The following is a 25,644-nucleotide window of genomic DNA, read 5'->3' on the forward strand; positions in this document are numbered from 1 at the left end:
ACTCTTTCTCAATGGCCTACTTAAAATAACATTTCTTACAAAACATTTAGCAATAATATACTAGCAAACACTATTTTCAGACAATCAAACTCAGTAACGTATCAGTTTTCTGATTGATACTGCTCCTCTGCAGGTTTATACAACTAACATACTTGCAGGGTGAAGCATCTCTGTCTGCCAGCCAGTGATCATCTCACAGTTAATTGTAGATGAAACAGAAATCTTTTACCCAGCAGCAGCAGCAGATCCCTGCAGTCAGTCAACATATATATGCCTCTATGCCCTTATATGCAACCACACCTACCAGTTCTTTATCTTGTGCTTCCCCTTGGTTGTGAACTAAGCAAGGTCACATCTTTTATAAAGCATGCTAGAACAAAGGCTTGCTCCACCACGAAACCTACAGATCAGCTTATAAAAATCAAGGCGTAATCACAACTTCATTTGATACTGCCAACAGCCACATCATAGCTTTTTTCCTCTCTGAAATTGCCAATTGAATCAGAAATGAATGTGCTAGGATGGGGCTTGCCAAACTGTCCAAAAGCCCTATTCAGCCCTCAGCAATGAGAAATCCCCCCATTGCTGCTGCAGAGCTACAGACTCCAAATTCAAAGGGACCTTTGGATCACATATATGACCCTCTAGGCATCACAGGCTATGACTTTTTATGCATGTACTTGTGCACTAAGCTCACTAACTAGATTTTTTTTAGGTTTATATATATTTTTCAGAATCACATAAAGAGGTGAACAAACCACTAACTGTCATTTATTAGAACAGTTACTTATCTTCACTACTAACTTTTGCATCTAATTTTAAATTTGCACTTACTCTCACTGTATATTTTCTTCTCTTAGAAAGTCTCTTGGTATCAACTATTTTCACCCTGAGAATATATGAATATGTAATGGAATTATTTCTCAAAAACTGTCTGATAAACCAATCAGATTAAACTCTCAAAGCATGTAGCTCCAGATCACAAATCCTTTGGCTAAAAAGCTGCTTTAAGACCTCTTCAGCCCACACCTTGTCCCCAAATCCTTGCTCTCTTGGAGGCTACTGTCCCCCAGTTTTGCTTATTTAGCTGTTTGTATGGCTGAAGTTCTTGTGTTCCTTTTCCAAAATGTGGTGAGCCTTTCTGAAGCAAAACTACTTTTTCAGCATCAGACAAGACATGCACTGTGCAAGCATTTATGCTGGCAGAAGATTTCAACCCTTGGTCCACCTCAGCTGCTTTACCACTATCCTCTGCTAGTGGCAGCCTCAGGTCTGCTTGAAGCTCCCTCTGCGAGTGTCCCTCCTTCTATTTTGGGTGAACTAAATTGCTTCAGCAAGTACCTGGTTCTTTAAATGCTTCAATCAACTTCAGTTGTTTGGGACGAAGAGGGTCACTCATCCAAGGAACTCCAGTGACAGACCTGAAGGAATGGTAACCTTCAGCAGAAGAGTGGGGACAAGGGGTCAGGCAGCAACCTTTCCCACTTGCACAGCTGGAGTTCACAGAGCACATCTGATGAGAGGCTCAGGCATCTTCTCCAATACTTCGATCTTTTGTGTGTGTCATTCTTGTATCTTTGCCTATCTTTTGATTTCCCCTCACTGTTGCCAATTAAATGCAAAATTCCAGCATCAGTCCCATCATTGTCACTGAAAGAGGTAAAATCACCTCTTTACTCTTACTCCTCCTCTATCTGCACACTGAAATATGGTGATGCCCTCTTTTGTTCATCATTTATCCTGGCTGACCTTGAGCTTGATGTGAGTACACCAATAGAGTTCGCTACTACAACATGCATTTTACTTAGGTTTGCTTCTTTAAAATGATTTTCTATAGCATCTCCTTTTATAGTTTCTCAGCAGTTCATACTTTTAAAAAATGAGGATATGGAATTAAATATTCAAAAAATATCTTCAAAATCCTCAACAGTAACTGATCACTAATGTCAAGGGCAAAACCAACAAAACCTCTTCCCAATAGAGAGAGATTTATGAAGTTCTGCACTAAAGGAACTGGTTTGGAGATCAGCAGATTTGGACTGTTTCCACTAAACATGTGGCAAAATGAGTACTACAGTTATGGACACTTATGAGAATCATAAACTTTTTCACAGCTAATTGTCTAAATAAAGGACAAAAGAAATTTCTCTTGTCTAAACAAAACAAGGTTATCCTTGAACTCATCCTTCAGCTTTACCTCTGCAGGATCACCTCTCTTACAGAGACTGAAAGAGAAACCTATAAGCAGCACATACAGATGAAAAAACACTTGCATATTGTTCTCATAGTGAAGGATCTGCTATTTCCACATTCTGAAATAGCTTGAGGCTTTATGCTGGTTAAAGCCAATGCCCTGCAGTTCTCTAATCTTTAGGTGATAAAACATGAAACATGAAATATCAAAAGAGAGGTCTACTGAAACCTGACCAACCAACAGAAATTTAATCCAACACACACGTATACATATATATATATATATAAAAATAATTCTCCCTTGTTACCCTGTGACACAGTACTAAGCATTTGATAAAAATAGGTGAAATAGTATGCCTTAGAAGAGTACATCAGAAGTACAAATAATCCAAGTACAACAGTAACAACAACAATAAAGATCCTAAAAAGATAAACAAAGTTAATCTTTTGGGACAGAGAAAAAAACCAGCAGTATACACTCCAACGAAAAAGATTTTGTTGATAGGTAAAGTGTATTTTTTAAATTCCAAAGACAGGGTTAGTATTTTGTGTTCTTTTGAATGACAGCTCAAAACTGGGCCTATCACAAAGTTTTAACTACTTCATTCTAAAGTACAGACTAAGAAAACAATGATACTAATTAACCCATAAAAAATTAAGACAACTTATGTGAAATAAAGACATAACAGACTACAGAGAAAAAAAGAATTTTCAAGTCTTCGGAAGGTAATTATAGGAATAAAAATTTCCCTTAAAATGTTAGCTATAAGGACCCACAGAGACAAAAGCTTGTTCTAATTCTTCAAATGCTTTTTTTTTCTGAACAAGTTCAGAAACTCATACACAATACCGTGTTACTGAGAAAGCTGGGAGGTTTTTGTCCTTTATTATTGAAGACAATATATTGTATTGGTTATATAAATGTGTGCTGAAATAAAACAGCACTCAGGGCAATTTTGACCAGACTGATAATGATTCTAGTAATGAACATCAACATATGCACCATAGATGGCAGAAAAAAAGCCTACGTGCAGATTAGATGTTCAGTTCTCCACCAATACACAAGGGTTCTTCTTAACATCTGGACAGCTATTTCTTCGCCTAAATAAAATGTAACATCTATTCTAACAAGCAAACACACACAAGTGTACTTACTACATAGTTCCCAGGAGATGCTGAAGAATAAGGTATCTGTAATATCAACAGAAACAAAACCATAATTCCTTCTGAATTGAGATGGAGTCCATACACACATTCATGTACAGCTGTAGGTTAACACTTAGTTGTTTCATTTATTTCAAAGACACAGTTAAGGACTATGGAAAAGTGCTATTGTTGTTAAAACAAACACCTCTTCTTTCCAACAACCTGTCATTGTAAGTTCAAGTCCAAAACTAGCAATATAGACACATACCAAATTTAGTACACAGTACTTCAAATAAAAATATTTCTACTTAAGACTACTGTGCCCTGGTAGCCAGTCTAATGAACTTAATATGAATAACATAATTCACACATTTAAATGTCTACAAGCTGAGGTGTGATATCTGCTCTTTGTTGTTTCATAATGTGGGGCATGCATTTTTACCAGCCAGCATCATTTTTTTAAGATACCAAGTTACAAGGTCTTGTATCAATCCAGTTCTTGCATCTACCGTAACAGTCTTGTTATTCTTACTGCGGGAGCCACTATAAGGTTTATAAAGATCTGCAGTCTATAGTAAAATTTTAAGGTATAAGATTATTAAGGTAATATGCTTTATAACATTTATAAACTTAAGCAGCATATACTTGCATTTAAGTCCATAGGGCTGCAGAGTCATTCCAACCATGGATTGAATTTGTATTGTTCTTATATATATTCAATCTTGATTAAAATCTTGACCATAAAAGGAAAACCAACTCTCTTATATCTTTCACCCTAGAAGATACTAATTTTACTTCTTTGCATTATTTTTTTTTTCAGAAGGACAGTGTTCTATTTTAATTTCAAATTCAATTGTGGTATTTCTTACAGAAGATAGAAAAAGAAATCCAGTTGCCTGTGAATAATCCAGTTTTCTTCTTTATGACAGCCTATGCAATTACTCTCTCTAAAGGAGCATGGACAAATGTTATTATAGGAGGATGGGGTAAGAACCAAGCAACTGTACTGACAAAATACAGAATTATTTTGTAGTATAAGCATCTTAAATGACTGTAGACGACTTGTCAGCCAACGCATTTTTACAAATACATCTATTACTGGACTTCTTGATTAATTTCATAGAATGAAAATATTTCATCTATAAGTTGAGAAATATCCTAACATCCATCTTAGTTGAGTACATGCAAAAGAAAACTGAGGAAGAATTTCAGCTCTTTTTTTTTACCCAATTGTCATTAGTAGAATTACAAATCAAAATTGGTAACAACAGAAAGAACCAGGCTAGTCTGCTAAGACAGACCCATCTTATCCAACTGCAAGTGTTAAAAAGGGATACATTTTTATACTAATGATGTATAATCACTGAATGAAAATGAAATCTTTACCTTTCTGTTTTCTGAAGAAATACCAGACACTGTTGTTAATGTGGGATGCCTCACTGTCCTCCTCTTCCTTCAAGACTACCTCATTTTGTAGTTGTTGCAATGAAATTCAAGAGTGCACTGCTTTTCACAAAAAGCGTATAAAAATGGCTGATGTCTTGCAAGCAATTGCTCTGTGATTCCATATTCCCTAGTTAAAAGCAGCAAATGTGCTTTGGTTATGTAAAATACGTAAGCGCACATTAAGCTGTATCCTATCAACCTGTGATTTCTGTAGAGCTTGCTGGTTGGATAGTGTTGACCTAACTCATCTTACTAGCACTAAAGGACGCTAAAGTGTATTTTTGTATACCCCAGGATAACCTTTGTGTTATGGAAGTGCTGCAACTGATCTTAAGATGCAAAGCTGGATATTTGCAGGTCAACGAGCTCTCTGTTCAGATGTGCTCCTCGCTATACCTGCTCTGCATCAGGGTTATGGGGAAGACGATAAAGCATGTAGTATTCTATTTGTTGAATGAAGCGGAATTTTTTTCCTGGTGCATTGATGAGAAATACTTCCCTAAATATAAGATGATGCCCAGTATATTTTAAATATTTACTTACAGAATTGGCATTGGTTGGGTTTGGCCAAGGTCTACCACCCCCAGGACCCCTGTAACAGAAGATCAAAGATGAGACACAGAACAATCCCTGTATTCTGACCAGCTCTGAGGAAGCAAATCAAAATAACCTGGTTCCAGAGTAAGGAAGGAGATGGCTCTTTTCAAATTAAAACGTGTTTATAAACCATAACTACATCCAGTTATAATGTTATAGCAAAATTCTCATTGTTGCGCTACCATTATTATTTAATCAGTTTACGAGTTGATTAAAGATTGTTTCCTCATTATTACAACCCTGCCACTCACATTTAAGACACTTCAGTTCCTGACTCATTCTGGTACTTCTGTACTCTTCAGGACATGACCTGCCAGAGTGGTAGGAGTCCTTCCCAGTAGCTGCACTGTCAGAGGCTGCAGTGGAGATGCATCGGTCCTAAGGACTTGGAAATTTAGGAAGTGCCAGACATTCCCCTTTTATATTCTCAATGGAACATTTTGAAAGACACATGAAAATTTGTGCCTCTTGAAGTGCTTTCGTTTTGTTCACGAAGAATTTAACTCTGTGTTACATAGATGCAACATTTTAATGTGGCACAGAAGTTTTGCAAAGAGTAAAAACCAGTCTGCTACTTGACTAAGGCTACGTTATCTCCACGGAAGTCACCGAAACATGAAATTTATCATACAGTACGCAAAATGGAAATTCCAAACTTTTCAGTCATTCTTGTTACACTTGGCCCAAATGGTGTACGCATGATTAAGTGGCAGCTCCCCAGCAGGAGTGACAAGTGTTTCACAGGCAGAAGACCTGTGTGATAAACCCAACTCCGACCAGACATCAGAGGGGTACCAAAAGCAGAAGGGAATGGGGGAAAAGGAAAAAAGGAAAAACTATCCAGATAAAGCAAGTTTTCCTCACAACCACTGCTGTTATTTTAAGCTTCTCACTCGTAGCTGAGCTCACAAAAATAGTCTGGTGGTCAGGCTTCGTCTTTTAACAGTCCTGAGGGAACTAAGCCATATGGGAGGTAAAATCTCCATGTTTACAGTCATAACGTCTCAATAAACATAATTATTCCTAGGAGCATTAAGAACTCCTAGTTATTTATAAATAAGACGAAATCACTTTTTGAAGGCCCTGACAACTGAGAGGCAGAGCAGATGACAAAAGTTTCACATTTAAAATGGCATTTTGGCCTCATTAACTTTAGAAAAGCAACATTAGCCACCACAGCTTAGTAGACATGGGAGAGTGATTTAAATATAGAGAAGAAAGCAGGCTTTATTAACAAATTCAGGAAGTTTTCTATCTATTTTAAAGTCTTGCAAAACTAAAAACTATTAAGTAGATATGTTGCCTGAGGGATTTAATATTGAATCTTATTCTTTTTATTACATTGTTGATGAAACTATAAAGAAATTATCATCTCAAACAATCAACTGAAATAAATCAAGTGAAAATTGATTTATTTCTGCTGACATCATTTTTGGAAAAAAGGAATGTAGGTGATGGTCTTTTCTGCCTTATTCATTGGGAAGAGGGGAGGCCAAGGAAGGAAAGAGACTCACAGTACTCATGCTACTCAGGTCAAATATTCAGCAATTTCTCCTCTGCTAATGATTACAAGGCGAAATATTAGGTGTTCTTTTTTTCTTTTTTTCCAAAAAGTTGTTCTTTTTTCTATGTACCGTATCTGGTTTATTGGATTGTCTTTTTCAGAGAATTTTTGTAGAAGCAATGGAAGTCTGTTTTCACCCCAAAACCCTGCACTTGTTTATGTGACATTAAGTAACACAAATACATCTAGCAAAAAGCATCAAATGGAAAACAGCTGTGATGATACTGCAGATTACTTTGAACTACAGAGACACTAAAAAACCAACTCAGATACACGACGGGGTTCAGCAACAGCAACATGGAAATTTAGACATGCCTTATGAGGACCCTGGGAAACACACCTTTCGTCTAAAAAGCTGTTGGAATTTGCAAATTTACTGGAATCCATGGACACCTCTAAGTATAGACTTAGAAAATACTGTAGCAGATTCTGCAGGAAAGCCATATGGTTTTTGTGGAGCCAAATGCTGTTAGCTTATAAAACACACCTAAAAAAAAGCCACCTGCCACTTTTTTCAATGCAATGCAAGCAAGTATTTTGCCTTTTATTAAATGTTTATTTTGGAAGCATCAACAGAATCATAAAACATTATTATGAATGTACCAGTTCCAACACAGAGTAATTTATGAAGTCTATCTCTATGACTAATTACAGCTGCATTTTATCCTTGCAGTTAGTCCTATAGTATTGATCCTAGTACTTAAAAAATGAAGTCTGAAATTTCAGATTCCCAAGGGCCAAATATATTCAATCAGGAAATTAAACATCTAGACAGAAGTTCTGAATTGAAGTTAAAAAACAAAATCACATTTTTTTTCTTTTCAGGCATGACTGAGTTATTCTTAGAGCTTGAGGCAGCACTGCAGGTCACAGGGGCCAGTGCCAGTGAAATGTAGCGCTGCCCCCTGAAATGTGCCATTTTGTTCCAAAGAGGGGATTTTTCCACAAAGAAACAAAATCTTACTAAAAATGGCTACGCTAAGTTCCAACTTAAAACCTTACAGCTAAAATAAAGTTATTTTGTAGAAGATCATAGGACATATATCAACTGTTTCAAACAGTCATCTGATAGGCATTAGTTATGACAGAGCAAGCAATTACTTAGCAGTACAGCATTTGTGGAGTATATGCTCCTGGACTGAAATACTGTCTATGAGCTCTCAAACTGGTTGTTGCCATTTCTGACAATAAAGAACACTTTTTCATCCAGAAAAAATGTAAAATTGTATTTGGCAGATATTCTGCTCTTAACCAAAACAGCTTCCTTTTGTGCTTTCCAAGGAGAGAAAGCTGAATTTTAAATGTCAACTGTTTTTGTAGAGTACACATTGTTGTATTTTAACATTGCCAAAAATCCAAAAACATTGAATAGAACACTGAAAAAATGTCATGTAAGAAAAAGGTATGGCTATGTAAAGACAAATGTATGTTACTATAAGGCAACAGCCTTAAGTATATTTATCCTGTTTTCTGGAAATGTATACTAAATGACTAACACTGTTACCTCTTAGCACTGTGTATTAGATAAATTGTAAGGGACAACACAAAGAATGTATTTAACAGCTGGGTCCATCTATGGCCATTTCCTGCAGGTTATCATTGGATGCACTATGATGGATCCTGTATGCTGGAACTGACAAGACAACAAGTCTTCACTAAGATTTCAGTGTAAGGACAACTTTGACAGCAGTTACTCTACAGTAAGAAAAAAACCTGACGTGCTGGAAATACAATTAAAAGAAACTCAGCCCATAGTAACCCCTTTGTTTTCCTTTTGATCAGTATATGTCACTCCATTTGACAGAGGAAAAAAAATACTTGGTTTGACAATAAAAAAACTTACTCATGTAGTCAGGCATGCAATAATGGAGCTTCTTACAACAGTCTGTGATTCAGCATGTAACACAGGTCAGGATACGCTATAGCATAATATTCCAGCACTAGCACTTTGGACCCTCTTAGGCCTTTAAAGTGCATTGTGGTAAGCAAAGGGACAGTATGAAGTCTTGTTCAAAACCAAGAAAGAGTACTCTGTTCCCATTTTCAGCTGAGCTGGAGTAAAGATAAGTTTGTAAGAAATGTAAAGGAGTGCAGTATATGCCTGGTAAGACATGGAGACAGCTATGGTTACCTACTTCATAATGACTCCTTCACGTCTTGTTCTTCTCAGAGGATCATATACTGTATCAAAGTTCATGAATTTCCCAAGTAAAGGACTCCAATTCATAGAGTCCCCTTCAAGACAACATAAAAGTTCAAAGGAAAATGTACTTCCCACATCACCGAATTAAAAGAACATGATCTATTTATGTTTACTGGCCCAACGCAAGATGAAATGTGTTTATTAAATGCTGCAATATGGAAATGTTAGTATTTCAACCCATTTTCTCTCTTTCTGGCAGACCAGGAATTCTTTTTGTCACCCAGGAACCTGTTTTCTTATTTTACCTATGTAAACTCTCATTTATGTGGATAAGTAGCCTCAAAATACCTTATCAATCCTCAATTTTACTTCTACATCATTTTATTTTAGAAAGTTAATTTTCTTTTCTTGTAATTCAATCTCCTCCTGAGGAAAAACTCAGTAGTGCTTATGTTATACTCACACCAAATTTCAAATATCTAAATATTTTTTCTACATCAATTTTATTTAAAAGAAGAAATGCCTACCCTTGGGAAGGTTCCTAGAATTGTCTTGAGTCCAATATATGATGTCTATGATAGAGTAACACCCAACTTTAGATTTTATTTTATTTGCTTCAAGAATTCAAGGTATGTCTGGAAATCAGAAGAAATTAAGGATATGGTGGATTAGATTTTTTTTTAACAGTATTATCTATCTCAGTACCTCTTCTACTTTTTCAGGTTGGTAACTCTTTACTTGAAATGAAATTATCATCTCTCACTTATGTTTCCTATAAAAATAAGAGTAAAAATGGGTCTCCATGATATAATGATAACAAGCGTATATAAATCTTCACTGTGTTTTCTGTGTCAATCTGTTGACAACTCATTCTTGAAAGACAAAGGCGTAAAAGCAGTAAGAAAAGAGCATGTTCTCTTCTTTGGGTTGTAAAATCATTCTAGTGTTGCCTTCTGTGACCACCCCAGGGTCTGCAAAATGCTTATGAAAATCGTTATGAAAAAAACGTACTAACTTCAGCGGAGGTAGGGTCATGATACAAGAATGACGTGATAATCTCTGGTCTGTGGTATGCTAAAGGTAACTATAGCATCCCCTTAAAATTTGTGAATCTCTTAAGAGAGAAATCTAAATAATATAAGGAGCACCTTGGTTTTTTTTCCAGGCTTGCTAATCATGTAAGCAACTCAAAGCAAGCAAGAGATTTATCTAAGCTGCAGAAGATTGCTCATGTTGGGCCACTTGCCATGCTAAAATCTTCAGCTTAAATCTAGTCTACTCTGGATATACTGACTTCACATCTGAAATTATTCCACACACTTAGAAAAGGGGGTTGTCTACAGGTTTAGAAGGCATAATATATTCCCATGACTAAATCCATGCCTGGAATAAAGCAGTATAGCTTAACTGAACTCAGTCTATATCAACTTTTACCAAATGATGATCCAGTCCCAGAAGTACACATAAACACTGAAAACCTTACAATCATATCTGTAATACTCTTCTATCTGTTTAGCCTGGAAATAAATGCAGTTATGGAGGTAAAAACAGCAACAGAGAGAGAATCATCCACATTTCTTCTTTCAAATATGTGGTTTTTATAAGTAGTTCTAGACACTGGTTTTACTTTGCTAAAACTAAGTACTACTTTATTTCACAGAAAAGAACCATACTTGTACCATTCTTTACAAAATATTTACTCAGTAAAGTAAAAACATAAATGTGAATAATGTCATTTTTTTTTACAAAATGCATACACGGATATAGGGGTGACTATACTGACAAAATATTCCCAATATTTGAACTCTGACCTGTGAAAGAAACTGAGTATTTGTACAGATTTGTAGGGACAGCAAAGGTGCCTGTAAGAGATGCATGCAGAAGGAAACTGCTGTGGTTTCACTTTTTTAAATTGCAGTTATTAGTCATCAAAGCATGTTACTTATCAAAGCATGTTTTCCTTGTCTTTTGTATCCCAAATGTTACTTCTGCAATGAAATAATGATTTTTCTAAATATTATAAGATTTTATTATTGTGCTTACATGTTCATTCCAGGCATCCCCGGGCCACCTAAAGCATTCAGCGGTGGTCTCATTGCACCTCCATAGTTCTGCAATGATAACCAAGGGTCAGACTACCACAAAACAAAAAAACAAAACCAAAGAGGAGGGGGAAAGAAAGGACAGCGGGTTAATGATATCCCTACATAACTGCTGACTGGACAGGCCAATGTAATTCATTCTTTCAGGAGTTTCCATTGTTGACTTAAAAAAATAATATTGTTAACCCCAAGGAGAAAGAATTACAAACAATAGAAATAGACTAAGAATACTTAAAACGTCAATTGTTTCAGGAGGAATTATTTACACATATAGAGGTCAAGTCAACGGCCAGCAAGCGGCAGGTTTTATAATGTAATCAACTTTTATACCAAGGGAGCTCATTCAAAATCAGAAACCTGGATTTAGATTCTAAGATTTCTACATCATGGAATTTAAATAGAACTATTTTAAATTAGATTTTGTTAGGATATCAGTAAATGCTTGCATAAAATTACACCATACGGTATCACTTTTAAAACACAGTATAACCATTACATTTCTCTTCTAATCAGTCAATTCTAATAAATCCATAGTAACTAACATGAAAAGTGTTTAATATGATAACGAATGTCACAGTGATGCGTGCCCAATGCCCACAAAACCTGAGTTCATGTTCTGATATTATGACAAAAGTTTAACTGTACTATTTTCATGAAAAACTAAATTATACCTATTTTCATTCAGAGGCATATGAGCAGAACAGTCTGTCTCACCTCACAATCATAGTGCACTCCCTATTTAATCCTGCTACATTTTTCTGATATTTCAAAAGCATGGATAATAGTAAATTCTCTAAAATGAACAGCTATGCATTTTGGAAAGAGAGGGGGACAAAGAAGTGATTTACTTTTAAAAAAATCAGGTCATTGTTGCAGTCTATTTTCCAGTAATAAAACCAATACACTCTGTTTCATGTATAACATACTGCAAACTACATAAACTATATGGCTTGGGCTTATGGGTGTTCTGTATATTCGTCTGATTCACAAAACCATGTAAACATGAAGTCAGGAATGGAAGAAATCCAACAGTGATATTCAAAGTGTGGGTCTGGTGCTGTTTATACCTTGGCCGATATGACATATCAGTTATCTAGAAGATATATAACTGATCTATAATTAGGAGAGGAGGTTCTTTTGCTGCAAACAAAAACTCCAAACTTAAAATTTTCTTCATTGTTAACAATCCTGAAAGTGTCCCATTGATAGCTGGTTTGCAAGAATACAACCAGAGGCTGCAAACAGATGTCCTCTTCCAGACCCAGCAGTGCCGTCTGAAGACAGTATTACCCATAGCTGCTGGTCATCAATCACTACTCATTCCCACTTTTTGTGTGCAGACAGTAGATCGATTGGTGTGCACACTCAGGCAAAAATCAGCCAGATTAACTCAAACCTTCTGTTTAGCCTAGGTTATCCTAGATGATTTTGCCTGAGCAACTCCTCTGTCAGAACTCTAGGGCAGTAACTGGTGGGTAGTCAAAGCAGCTGGGCACAGTAACATCCCCAGTTGGCACTACTGGATCTGGAAGAGAACACAGTCTGACTGTAACAAAACAGCAGTTCTGTATCTGTTTTTCTTTATTTTTCCGTCTGGATGTGGAGGGCTGATCCATTCCCCCTGTTTGGTCTGTCTGGTATTTATTTTAATTCAGGAATCATTTATGTGGACCAGGGTTAAAGATCTCTGTGGAATTCTGCAGAACTAGAAGAACCCTAATCAAATGTACTTCTAATTACTGCCAGTTAGAATCAAATGTACTCCTTCACCCTAAAGGCTACCAATATACACGTTTCTTCAGCTGCAGCTATGCTCTCTGCAGAAGTTAGCATTCCAATGTGCTCCTTACAGCTTTTTACTCAAAGTCACCACCACCACTGTTTATCTCATAGTTGAGCTGTTCACAAAAGTGCTCCGTAATTTCAGGTGGCCAAAATGAGCCAATTAGCCAAGATTTTTTTCTTAAATATTTAAGAAGACCCAATTCTTTTTGACTAGAAAGCATTAGGGAGCATGTGGGAGGCTCACCAGCAGATATGAAGGACAGGAAAAAGTAGCGGTCACAGATTGGAGGTAGTACCCCATTCACCTAACTTAACTACAGCTTGAAAAAAGTCTGAACCTAATTCTTTGGAGCTTTTCACAGATTCAAGTATTTACAACCATCCACTGCTTTTTGCTTCATGTTATTTAGTTTGAAACAGTCTAGAATCATAAAATACAAAACTGAGGTAATCTGTAAGTTTTCAAGCATATGCATGCTATACTTGCTATACTGGACATAAGCATTTCTATGTCAGCACATTAAGTGTTTTGCAAATTGACTGCCTGTGCAGCAAGGTAGCAGGGCCACCCACTACAGGCCCACCTAAGTCAACTTTACAGCACTGGAGCAAGAGGACATTAAATGTAGGTGTGAAAAAGTAATCAAATTTCGTTTTCGAACTGCATTCTGGGAAGATCCTAAATGCCAGATACAAAGATAGATGATGATCCATTTATAGAAACGACTGATTTGCAAACTTAGATTTTGTGTAGATTAGCTACATTCTTCCCCATTTTAAGAGGATGTTCAGGACAAGAAAGAAGAACCTTACAAAACCACTGGATTTTAAGAAGCAGCAAAAATGGAAAATTATCCTTATAAAAACTGGCACAAGATTTGCCTGCTGTGTGACTAATGGTGCTGCACAAAGTATTAGCTCCATCTCATCTGGCAGCACTGCAAAGCTTCTCTTTCTACCTCCAAAAGGCAAGTGGTAAATATACTTCAATGCTTCAGAAAAAATAACAGATGTATTTAATAATAGTTTGTTGGTCACACAGCAGATGTTGCGTAGAACCGCACAACTGGTTTCTACCAAGAAGACCCAAAATTGTAAAGACAGTTATGAACAGATTTGAAAGGCAAAGCTATTTAATCATTTAAAATTCAGTTGCTATTCCAAGGAACAAAGAAGTCACTAGAGAGATTATCTGAAATGGGGAAATAAAAATGCAAAGTGTGGGCACAACAAGCACACTGTAAAACAAAATACTGGCAACACCAGTACGAAACACCACCACCTAAATTTTCTCTTACTGAGCGTGCTGACAAAATACAGAATAATCTTTCGGATTCATGTTTCAGGTATGCATCAGAATTAATTTGTTTTCTACCTTAATTTACTGTTGAAATGTAACACTGACAAATATACACTCATATTTTCACACTTTTGAACAAAGAAGCTATGAACAATTATGACCAGGTCAGCACCATGGAGAAGGCTCATTCTTGCAATCCCAGGTCACTTTGCTCCTTGAAATCCGAGCTAGAGAGATGCTTGTGATTGACAAGGGGGAGAAATGGCAGCAGTGACTTCTCATTTTACACTAAAATCTCTCTAGCACTCACCAAAAATCTAGATCAATAGTGGATGAAAGAAAAACTTTAGAGAATGTGGAGGGGTATTTTTGGTACAAAGACTTTGCCTAAGCTAGAAGTATTAAACCTTTCCTCCTAAACAGCATAATCAATTAGGCTAGGGGGATGAGGAAACACCTACTTGATCCTTGGTCTCCTTTACAAATGTCAGCCATTGATTACAACATACACTGGATGTAGGACAAACATAACTTTTCTGAAATAAGCACGTTAAGGGATTCCTCTTTTAATTTCAAATCTTAATTAAAATGACTGATGTTTTCCTTTTAGACTTTGTACAGTTGCAACTCAGAATTAATTTTTGTAAAACAGGAAGTTTATTTTAAAATAAGATTAGAAGAACAAGTCCTGGCCATCTTCAAGCTATGGAAAGCCAGAGTAATATAGTATAAGTATAGGCCTATCAACAAATATGGGTATCTATCTGTGGAAGGTACCTGTGGTCCTAATGGAACCATTCCTCTTGGAGGAGTCATTCTCTGCATTGGTCCACCCATGTTTGGATGCCCTGCAAATAAAATTATGTAACTTAAAAAACTATGCAATGCACAAGCACCTTCTAAAATAGTTTTAACAAATCATTCCTTTTTCATTAACAAAAAGCTTAAAAAGCTGCAGTAAGCTTAGAACACAGAACGACACAAGTTTGAAAAGATAGTACTTTTGAATAGTCCAAATAAGCGTTTCATTCACCTTGCTGTCGTGTTGGGTCCATCCCGCTAGGCAATAATGGCTGACTTCCTGGGACACCTCCGAGTGCCTGCAGGCACAGAAATCGTATGTTAAAAGCATATAATGCTTTGAAATTTGTGTCAGAGGCATAATGCAGATATTTTCTTTTTAACTCTCTGATGTTTCTTCTGAGTCAAGAGTAATGTGGAAGAGTTAACTTTCCTAAACACTCTAGCTACATGTCCTAAGTGCCTAACTAAACTAAAAGTCCTGAATGTCCTATGACCCTGACTATGGATTTGCACGGAGAAATTCTTGGACTTCTGTGGAATTACGTATAAATAATCTCCAAAATATAATTATTGCTTCATTTGCTCCCCCCCCCCCCCCCAATACTTCCTTCACTGTAGTTTACCTATTATTTAACCTCCAACCTCCAAACACTGCCTTTTTCTTAGGTACATGGCAATTTATCCAAGGTTTATATTGCTACAGTTTTCCCTTTTCATAATTATTTTAACATTTCCTTTCAGGGGTCAGGATGCGGACACCAATACTTTCTGAGTGCACTGTAACAGAGCCAACCACACAGGATTCACAGGGTATGGTTAATTAGGGCTGTGATGTGGGGGACATCTTATCTTCCACTCTGCCTTACTCTTGAAGGGCATCAATGCCAAGATAAGCTTATTATTCATCTAAGGGAGATAACAACAGTCACAAAACTTGCTCCTAAATCTTGCCTTTAGCCATGAAGGTACATTTTGTTGTTACTTCATCTCTGGTCTAAATCAAACACTTCACTTTTATGTCCCCACATTTTAATCTGCCCTTTGGGTTTACAGTAACTGAATTAGGTTTAAGGCTAATTTCTACAGTCTCTTACCTATAGTTTAGTCAACTAGAAAAATGTCGTTACGAATGGATCTTTGTAGCTGATCCACTAGGTGCACTTCAAAACACCACTACATTTTCAGTAAAAATGTATTCAGAATGAGTAAATCTGTTATTATGAAAGTGATCTACTCAGGTATTGCTTACTGTGGGAATGGATAAGTTACTCTTGACCTGGAAATACTGTAGTAGTCTTGGATACATATAAAGGGTAACCTATCTGCAAGTATTATACAGTTTGTTTCCACAAGATGTAGGAAATTCAAAATTAAGATACAAGTTATTTCCTCAAAGGTAATACAGTCAAAAGGTAATGCACTACAGGCTTAAGGGAATAAACAAATAATCTGAGATGACATCATATAAATGAGAGTTTTACAAGTACTTCAGTGGCTTGAAGTCTGGATGGTACATAAGAACAATACATGAAGTGCATGGAGAAGTGTCAAACACTAGCAAAGCAGGAACTGGTCACTTCTGTCAGTGATGGCAGGTGACACGCAAGGACATGGAGGCATTTGCTGCATGAGCACACATGACCAAAGACTTAACTCATGCAGTCATTACATCGCGGATCATTACATGAGGAACTGCAGCTCCTTTTTAACATGTCATACCACCCTCCAAGAATAACGAGTGTACCTGCACAGCACAATGCACTGCCAACAGCAAATAGCCCTGTAGGGTTTGATCTCGTAGGACGTGATTGAGTACTGGAGGCAACTTAGGGGCACTCGCGTGGCACTCGGTAGGTACTAACTTTCCTTGCTACAAAGTCTAGATCTAGCTCAGATAACCCTCACACAGCACTGGAAGGTGCTGTGCATACATGCCCTGTGTTACCCTTCCTTGCCTAACAAACACAACATTTACTGCAAGGTGTTAAGGAATAGTGTTATAGTTACAGTGGGAATTTTAACTCCAATTTTTACTGACTTCTGTCTAATCAAAATTTCAGCCTTAAAGTTGCACTACAATAGTTTATTACTTCCATACACTGCCCATCTATACTGTAACATAAATAACAGCAGTGTTGTTAAAAGCAGTCATTCATGAACACAGCAAAACAAATGAATTGCAAGAGCTGTAATTCACTGAGATTATGTGACGATGTTACAGCTCTGAATTGAAAATATCACAACGTACAGACAAAAACACTTCTGAAACTGAAACTGCAGGTTGGCACCACTTTTACAGCACATACCCAGTTTCTACCTGCCAGTATTTACAGTGTTCAGAAAGACAGAAAGAGAAACAAAGGCATATGGGAAACCCAAACACTGGTGTGTCTTTGGCTAAGATCTTACTGAAAGGTGCAAAAATCAGGAAGATATTTTGTACTGAGTTACAGCATGTCTGTAGCAAATATTTAAGTGCTAATGACACTGTAATCTTACGTTGCCCCTTGATGATCACTTCAGCAAGCTTAATTAAATCCCCTGTTGCCCTTGTGAGAAAGTAGCTATGGTACAGGTAACTTAACCTGCTGTCAAGCATCACCATGTTTGATGTAGAATACCTAAAGTAGTCTTGACACCTGACATATCCAGCTCACTAAAATTCGAATTTCATACTTTCTGGCAATACTGTGCCAGTGCTAAAGACAAGTTTGTTGACATTGTGTTACGCAGCTATAAAAAACAGCCAGAACTGAGGTTTGGGCATAAAAGTCTCCTCACCAAGCTGTGACAACAAGAAAGGCAGTCCTGGAAGTCTAGCTGGATCAAAACACCCATTCGATCTATCCCATCAACCTTTTCCAATAATGTAAACGACCTAGTTTTTCTTTCAGAGCTCTTTCTCTCTGCTTATCTTTAACTTTTCATCTGCTGACAACTGCTTTCTCCTCCTCTATCTGCACTATGGAGAACTTAAAAATACAAATGTTATCTGCTTTCAGAACCATCTTTTCACAGATGGGCCAATAAAGGTCTCCGCTGATGAACAGCAGCTCATTACCCATTCTTGTTACACTGGCATGCACATCCTTTGATGGAGATCAGAGAAAATTGGGAATTCAATGCTTTTGTAAAGTCCTCAGACTGTCTATAATACCACAGAGCTTTCTATGATATCTGTTTCTCACCAATAATCTCCATATTTACTATGAAATACATACATTTCATATATCCAACAAAGAATAGGAGGGAGCATTTTACATAGAATTAAGAAAAAAAATTCTCAGAGCTAACTGCTTGATGTGGTTAAGAAACTTTAGAGTGTAAGAGTTATGGGGACATTCTGTCTTCATCTCAGAGCAGGCAGCATTGGTTGGCTGAGGTTAATGCCGCACCACACAAGGTAACTGTATCCTCCCTCTGCAAACAGGCTTAACATGCAATAAATTTTGAGGTGTAGATAGTAAGCATAGGAAAGTGAGCTGGGAAGTGGCATGGCCACACCTTATCAAAGTAACTATTTAATGGTCAAACAAAATAGGGTGGAGAGGGACTGAGCGAGTTTTGTAGCTAACGAGCCATTGGTAGCCAACAAGACAATATTGCCTGTTCACACCTCTGCACCATCAGCCTGGGCAACAATGGTACCTCAGCGATAAAATCTTACCTGATTGGGTATTCTTAAAGGCGGCCTTGGACCTCCAGGGTACCGAGGGGACATGAAAGGCTATGAAAAAAAAGAAATACTGTTAAATAATTCAGCTTAGCTTGCCAATACTGCATTGAGTCATTGGGCATATGGCTTGTGCCATGCTCACACCTCAAGCATCCAGCTTAAATACTTCCACATAGCATTCAGCATATTATTCCACAATGTTTAGCAGAACTAAATAAACTTAGAGATTCTTAGTGAATGCATCTATCATGATATAATACTTAAAACTTTGTTACAGTAATTGTGAATGCAGAATATAAACAACTTAACGCATCAACAGTGAAGAAAAATATATAGATCATATAATCACACATCTATACTTCCCACTGGAGAACAGGGAAAGACAGGAACCCTGAACTAGAAAACAAAAATGTTCTTGGGAGAGTGGAGAGGTAAGTAACAGCGTAACAATTCACAAATCTTTCCATTAACTTTTTCATAATAATACAGTAAAATGCAATACAAGATTTAATCTGTGAGGGCATAGATTTCAAGTTTATGTCATAAATATTTAGACCTTTGGTGATTCTATTAACCATATTAATTCAATATTGCGCTCCTCCTATCCCTCCATATTTAACTCCATGCTTACACAGTAAATCTCTGGCTACTACCATGCTACTTCATAGCCCACAAACAAGGCCAGTCCCTTGTGATAAACAAATGGTGGTACCCCAAACACATTTAACATCTCTACTTATTCCATCCCAAAGTGTGATAAAAAAGTAGAAATCTAAAAAGCTGGAAGATCAGTGGCAAGTGTGAGATCTATAGGAAAAAGGCACAAACATCTGACTAAACATATGATGAAGAGGATCATTTTGGCAAGCAAGTGTACCTATAACTCCAGAAGAACATGAAGAGCTAAAAGTACGCTTTGACTGTGAAGACAGGGACCGAAAAGACTGACTCTCTATATCGTGAAAGAGAAGCTCACTTCTGTTTGTGACACTGCCAATGGAGACAAGGGAGACAGAAAGGAAGGGATTCTGCTGGGACTTCCCACGCACAATCTCTGATGACAAATGAGTTGTTGCACATTTAAACCCAGTCTTCAGGGTCTCTTTGAAAAGAAACAAACTTACCTACACAGGTATGATCTAGTCAGCTGTACCTAGAGACCATTTGCATAACCATCTCATAAAACTCTATGATCAAAATCACTGTTTTACAAATGAATGGTGTATATCAGCTCTGCATTATAAACTAAAATGCTAGTGATCACCAACGCTAGTAATGCATGTATTAATAGTAGCAATAGCTAGCAAAAGAATTGTGTTTCACCAATAGTGAGTAATGAATTTTTCCTCTGATCTTGCATTAAAAAAATTTCACAGAACCTTCCACATCTTAGAATAAGATGAAAGCTGAAATAATGTAACCTACATAAACATTCATTCAAAATAGGTACTAGAAAGCGATTTAAAATACAGAGGGTTTACAAACTGCAGAACAAAGTTCAGTGACAATTGTGAAAAGATTACTTTAATAAAAACGGCATTTGAAATTATGTGTGATAGAAGAGGGAGGTTTCTTCATGCCCTCCCTCTGATGGTGAGATTCTCCGATAAGAAAGAAAGAAAAAAGGGTTGTGCATGTGGTGAAGGATGTAAACATGCAGGCCCTTGTAAAGCAGTGAAAGTGTGAGGAAATTAGAATTTCAATAATTTCCACAAAGGTCAACCAAGTGCATTGTATGGAGTGCAGCACACTCTAGTGAGCACCTTGAATTTGGCTTACCTCATTCAGCAAATGAAACCTTAACTTTATTTACAGTTGAACAGCTCATAAAAGGGAAATCAGCAGTGTCCTCAAGTCAACCATATCTTAATGTACAATCATACTACTAATACTAGTATATAATAGTGTCTTATTGGCATAACATCTGCTCCTTTCAAGCAGGATGGAAGTCTGCTTGTCCTCTCTCTTCCTAGTGGGTTCACCTCTCTATGCAGTTTATAAAAATACATTAAAACTTATTTTTTGTATAGAAATGAAATTTTATTAAAAACACTGAAACAAATAACCCACTGCATTAAGGAGAGAAAGAGGCTTACTCATATAAAGTTGCAATTTCACTTTTCAAAATATGACTTGCATTGTTTCTAATGCCTGACAATTACAGTCCTTATTTCTTGGTCTGTTCTGCCCCTGAAGTCAGTAGCTGCTTCAGATTTTTGAGAAGGTCTGGATCTAGGTAGGTCTCAAGTTTAGTTAATAAAAGCCTCACAGAGTAGGTCTAGGATTCTTCTCTGAAATTTTATGTCATGAATTTTTTTTGGGAGGCATTGTTTCCTAAGCAGGCATCAAAGCAGACTTTAATTTAAGAGCTACTGCATCTATTCTTAACTGACTTGTTAGTTCATTGCACGGAATAACTACAGGAACCTCTTTTGTACAACTCTGTCTTCCAAGAAGATTTATATACTCTAAATATTTATGTACCTATGTATTATGCTTACACATACTTGTGGAAGTACTTAAACCTACTCTTTAAGCAACTGAACCCAAGTGGAACTGCAACAAATGACTTCATCTAGTAAAATTCAAATAGTTCTTAAGGTTCTTGATGATCTATGGATACAAACACTGCGCAGTTCTACAGGCAGGAAAATATATAAACGATTGGGAAGAACAACTAATGTTTTGATGAATTTAAGTATCAATAAAGGTCCATATAGCATTGTAGAGAATGGTAAGATAGTGATGTTCAAGGACAATCCTAAAAAATTTTACATTGTTTTGGACCAAGATTTAGTACTTCAGTTTACCACAAAAATTCTACCATTAAAAAGAAATATTTAAATATTCTCACTTTTGTGCCAGTTACTAAACTTCTCCCTCTCCATCACCAATGTCATATTTGTCCACAAAAAATTCTACTCAGATGTATGAAGACAATAAAGAAAATCTGTCAAATGTTTTAATGAAAACAAATTAAACAGGCACAGCTTTTCACTACTTTTTTTCCAAGTCTCACACACACACATCATTAAGTACCAGGTATTCTGAAAGACATGAACTCAAGCAGTAGGCACTTTTTGTCACATGTTGTTTCGCTACATCCTTTGCAATTCATAAGAACAGCTAACATTTAGTCTCTGACCTAGTTTTACTTCATTGTTACGAGTTGCTGAAATGACCATGGCTTAGGGAGGAACCACTGTGGACTTACATTTCTTATGGCTAGTAGCTCTCTTTCCTTGACTTCTTGGAAACAACTTCTTCACCTTCTCCTAACGGTATTGCAGCACATACATCACAAACAGTAATGCGTTCAAAATATGTACACTAAATTAAAACCAGTGAACATAGATTTTGAATTGGTTGGTGTAGCACTCGTCTTCTGTAGATGAAAAATGAATTCTTTGCATGTTGAAGACTGAGACATTTCTGCCTGCTACCTCAGACTTGTGTCAATTCAAAGTTCTGTATCTTCATACTTGAAAACCTTTAATGGATCTCCACACTAAATTCTTAGCAAGACGGATTCGTTATTTGTCTCAGAGTTCAGCAGAGGGGACAGGATAGGTGTCATGCCAATGAATCAAATACTTCCTTGCTTACCCCAGCTAGCAGAGAGGGAGAGGGTTGTCAGCAATGCACAGAGTACAAGAGCACTTCTTCTATCTAAGGATTATAGGCATATGACTCTTCAGAAAAATAGTCAGGGTAAAAATAGAAAGAAATAATTAAGCTGGAACAATATGCCAAAAGATATGTAACGTGATATAAGATTGCAGCAATAACTTTAGCTATCGGGTAGAAAGAAGACAGAAGGGCAAAAGATATTATTTCCTAGAGTCCTCTCTGTGCGAAAGGATGTAGGGTACTCTTCAAATAATATATCTGGCATTTCAGGGCCTGATCTTGCTTAAGATGTTGCAAAGTCTGTCTAAGAGAAACCAATCTCTCAAAGCTGATCTGACTGAGGAAGAAGGGTATTACCAGAGTGGATCCATCCCACAGTAATTTCCAGGTGCTGAAATGGCTCTCAAGGGTTTCCAGTCACTACTGCAGCCTTCAAGTCCCTCTAATCTGCAACAGGGACATTACTCCAAGTAACACCAAGGAGGTGTAAACAACGCTATTGGTCACTACCCTAGGCTACAATTAAGTTCTCAAATGGCGTTCAGGAACTGCCACATACACTAATGTATTAAGAAAAGCAAAAAAAAACCCCAAACCCCAAACAAAAAACTAAACCAAACCAAACAACCTCCCCTCTCCTGCCACAAAATAAAAAACCAAACATAAAAGAGAAAAAGAAAAGCACAGGAAGAAAACAAAATAACAGGCAAGAATGTCATATCTAAGCCACAACTGAGATGGAGATGCCACTAGCGTTTGAAAACATGTGTCACACAAGTTGCAGCAACAGCAGAAGCTTCTGGTAACTGTTTTGGAGAACAGCCAACTCCACACATCTGCAAACACCAGTATGTTGTAATTACTGCCTTCAGGTATAAAATTCAGTAATTTGGTATCACAAAAAGCATCTTCAAGGCTGCTGTCATGCAGCTGAGTCCAAAGGAATATAAGCAGAAGCTTCTAGTCAGTTGGGTGAAAAAGAAGCCAGAGAGCAAAAACCTTTTGTGTAGTTACCGCAGAATATATGTATTTATCAACTTAGAGCTGAAAAAAAAAAACACCTAAAAGGAGAAAAAGACTAAAAAAGGAATACAAAAAAAATACTGAAGGGAGACTACACAAAATAAAATCAAAGATGTGAAATGCTAAATTTAGTAAGCTCCTTGCTTTTATAGCATCCTACCATGTTGAATTGTTAAAAACACTTAAAAAGAAGTAAAGTTCAAGAACTTGAATGATGGTGTCATACTTTCTAGGACTTTTTGTCATCTTCCTGCTAAAGAAAGAATCCAACTGTGTACAGGGAGAGTAAAGGGTATCTTATAAACTGTATTTAATACAATTTCATGAGTTGTGTGTGCATGTACAATGTAAAAAGCTTGTAAAATACTATTGTCCTTAAGCCCCGGGAATACGAGGGGACAAGCAGATAATAAATCTCTCGGTAGGGAAGTCTTTGAAGAAGCAATGCTGAAGTACAGTAGTCTCACTGCCCACATTTTGGTTCCATTATTCAGGAAAAATGATTTCACAAAAAATATCCACCAGGAAGCTGATGACATAAAGGCATAGAAGCTGGTACATTTCTCTGTCAGTTGTGTAATTCTTACTCTGTCTTTTTTTAATTGTTTGGGTGACTCTAGAATATAGTGTGGTTTAGTTTTCTTGTACCTAATACTGGTGAAATAAAAGAATTTAAAGGATGTTGTACTAGGTATGACAGATTTCAATAAATCTATTTTTCTTTAAATTTATTTACTTCCTTTCCAAAAGCTGGGAATATAGTTTACTTGCTTCCAAATATGGAGAGGTTTTTTTGCATTGACAAAAATTGCAAAATTTACAATCATTCACAGTCAAATAACCAACTCTGAATATTGCTTAGATTTCAATTCCTATTGAGACCGAATCCCTAATGAGATTGAATTTACCGTAAATATCCGTATCCGTTCCAATACATACATGTGATACCCTATGACTTGTTTTGCTGGATAGCACAACCTCATGTAACACACACACACCAGCAAAACAAATAAATGTAATTCAATAAGAATTACTGCAGTTACTAGACATGAGTAATGGAGAGGCTGCACACATCAGCTAACCGTAAAAATACCAAGAGCCAAAATGCCAGTCAACAAAGCTTGGGCCGAGGAGAATAAAATGGAACAAATGTTGCTTGAACAGGAGAACCTTGTCTACATGGCATGAAAAAACCCACCTTTCTCAGTCAGGGTAGCTTAAAATAATGATGCTTATCTAGACTCACATTAACATCTTCCCAGCTAAGTGTATTAAAGTCTTTTTCAGCTCAGAAAAAAATGTGTTTGTCTGGTCAAAGCAGGACAGAAGGTATGTTTTAAATCACACCACCAACCTGGTTTAAATGACTACATTTAAGGCTACTGCAGAAAGTGGGGCAGTAGCTCAACCAGTCTCATACAGCCAAAATACGCCCTCCAAGGCTGTCCGGCTTGCAGCGGGGTGACTTGCTAAGCAGGATGCATGGAAGCCCCAGGAGGGATGCGCTTGATGCACTGTGTGCGCAAGCCACCGAAGACGTTCCCTGCCCAGCTCACCTCCCGTGCTGTGCCCAAGGTGAGGGCTCCTACAGGAGATCTCACAGAAGGGAAGGTGCTTTACGTACCTTGGGTACTTCGGCACAGTGTCAGCCAAGTTTGAGCAACCACCAGCAAGTGGGCTCAACCAGACACCTCTGCCTGTCAGAGACCCCTCCTCTGGCCCATCTTGCTGCAGGGGCAGTGATGGATGGCAGGGAAAGTGGGTCCCTCTCTAACAACAGCTCCATCCAGACCTGGAAGAGGATGCCTATGCCACACTCTTACTGCATTTTACAAGGCTTAGGAAAGCAGAGGAACGGGTTCTGCTTGCACCAGACAGTGCTCTGCAGGGCTTCCCCAAAACACCTCTAAATTAATAGTTTTAGAAGCAAACGAAACCAAGTGATAACTGTTTTTCAGCATCCTTTTTTTTTTTTTCAACCTGCACTATCAAATTTAGAACAATCCCCTCAGATTGTATGTCTCAATACCCTGAGAGGTGGATGACGCTCCTAACGTCTCTTAGGGGAGTAACAAGAGTACACCACAAATTAAAAAATACAAGGGGAAACACAGTTTTAGCACTGAGCATAGAAAAGGACTGAAATTGTATTAATTGGTTTGTATAATTCAGTCATCACAAACAGCACAAACTCTAAACACTACTTATCACTAAAAGCTGAAAATGGAACCCCAG

At 37.2% G+C, this 25,644-nt stretch overlaps 1 protein-coding gene across 1 annotated transcript in view; it reads right to left on the reverse strand.

Annotated features, from left to right (window-relative positions):
- Positions 1 to 25,644, reverse strand: part of SSBP2 (single-stranded DNA binding protein 2) — a gene marked incomplete at its 5' end in the record, with an annotated part of 53,496 nt that overhangs the window by 17,472 nt on the left and 10,380 nt on the right. Inside the window, 6 exons of the mRNA XM_009697712.1 lie at positions 3,349 to 3,384; positions 5,329 to 5,377; positions 11,133 to 11,200; positions 15,054 to 15,124; positions 15,310 to 15,376; positions 18,748 to 18,807. Of these exons, the coding sequence (XP_009696014.1) occupies positions 3,349 to 3,384; positions 5,329 to 5,377; positions 11,133 to 11,200; positions 15,054 to 15,124; positions 15,310 to 15,376; positions 18,748 to 18,807 (351 nt within the window). The remainder of the gene's footprint in view (positions 1 to 3,348; positions 3,385 to 5,328; positions 5,378 to 11,132; positions 11,201 to 15,053; positions 15,125 to 15,309; positions 15,377 to 18,747; positions 18,808 to 25,644) is intronic.

The sequence above is a fragment of the Cariama cristata genome, unplaced genomic scaffold (genome assembly GCF_000690535.1).
Source record: "Cariama cristata isolate BGI_N322 unplaced genomic scaffold, ASM69053v1 scaffold18510, whole genome shotgun sequence".
Lineage (NCBI taxonomy): Eukaryota > Metazoa > Chordata > Aves > Cariamiformes > Cariamidae > Cariama > Cariama cristata.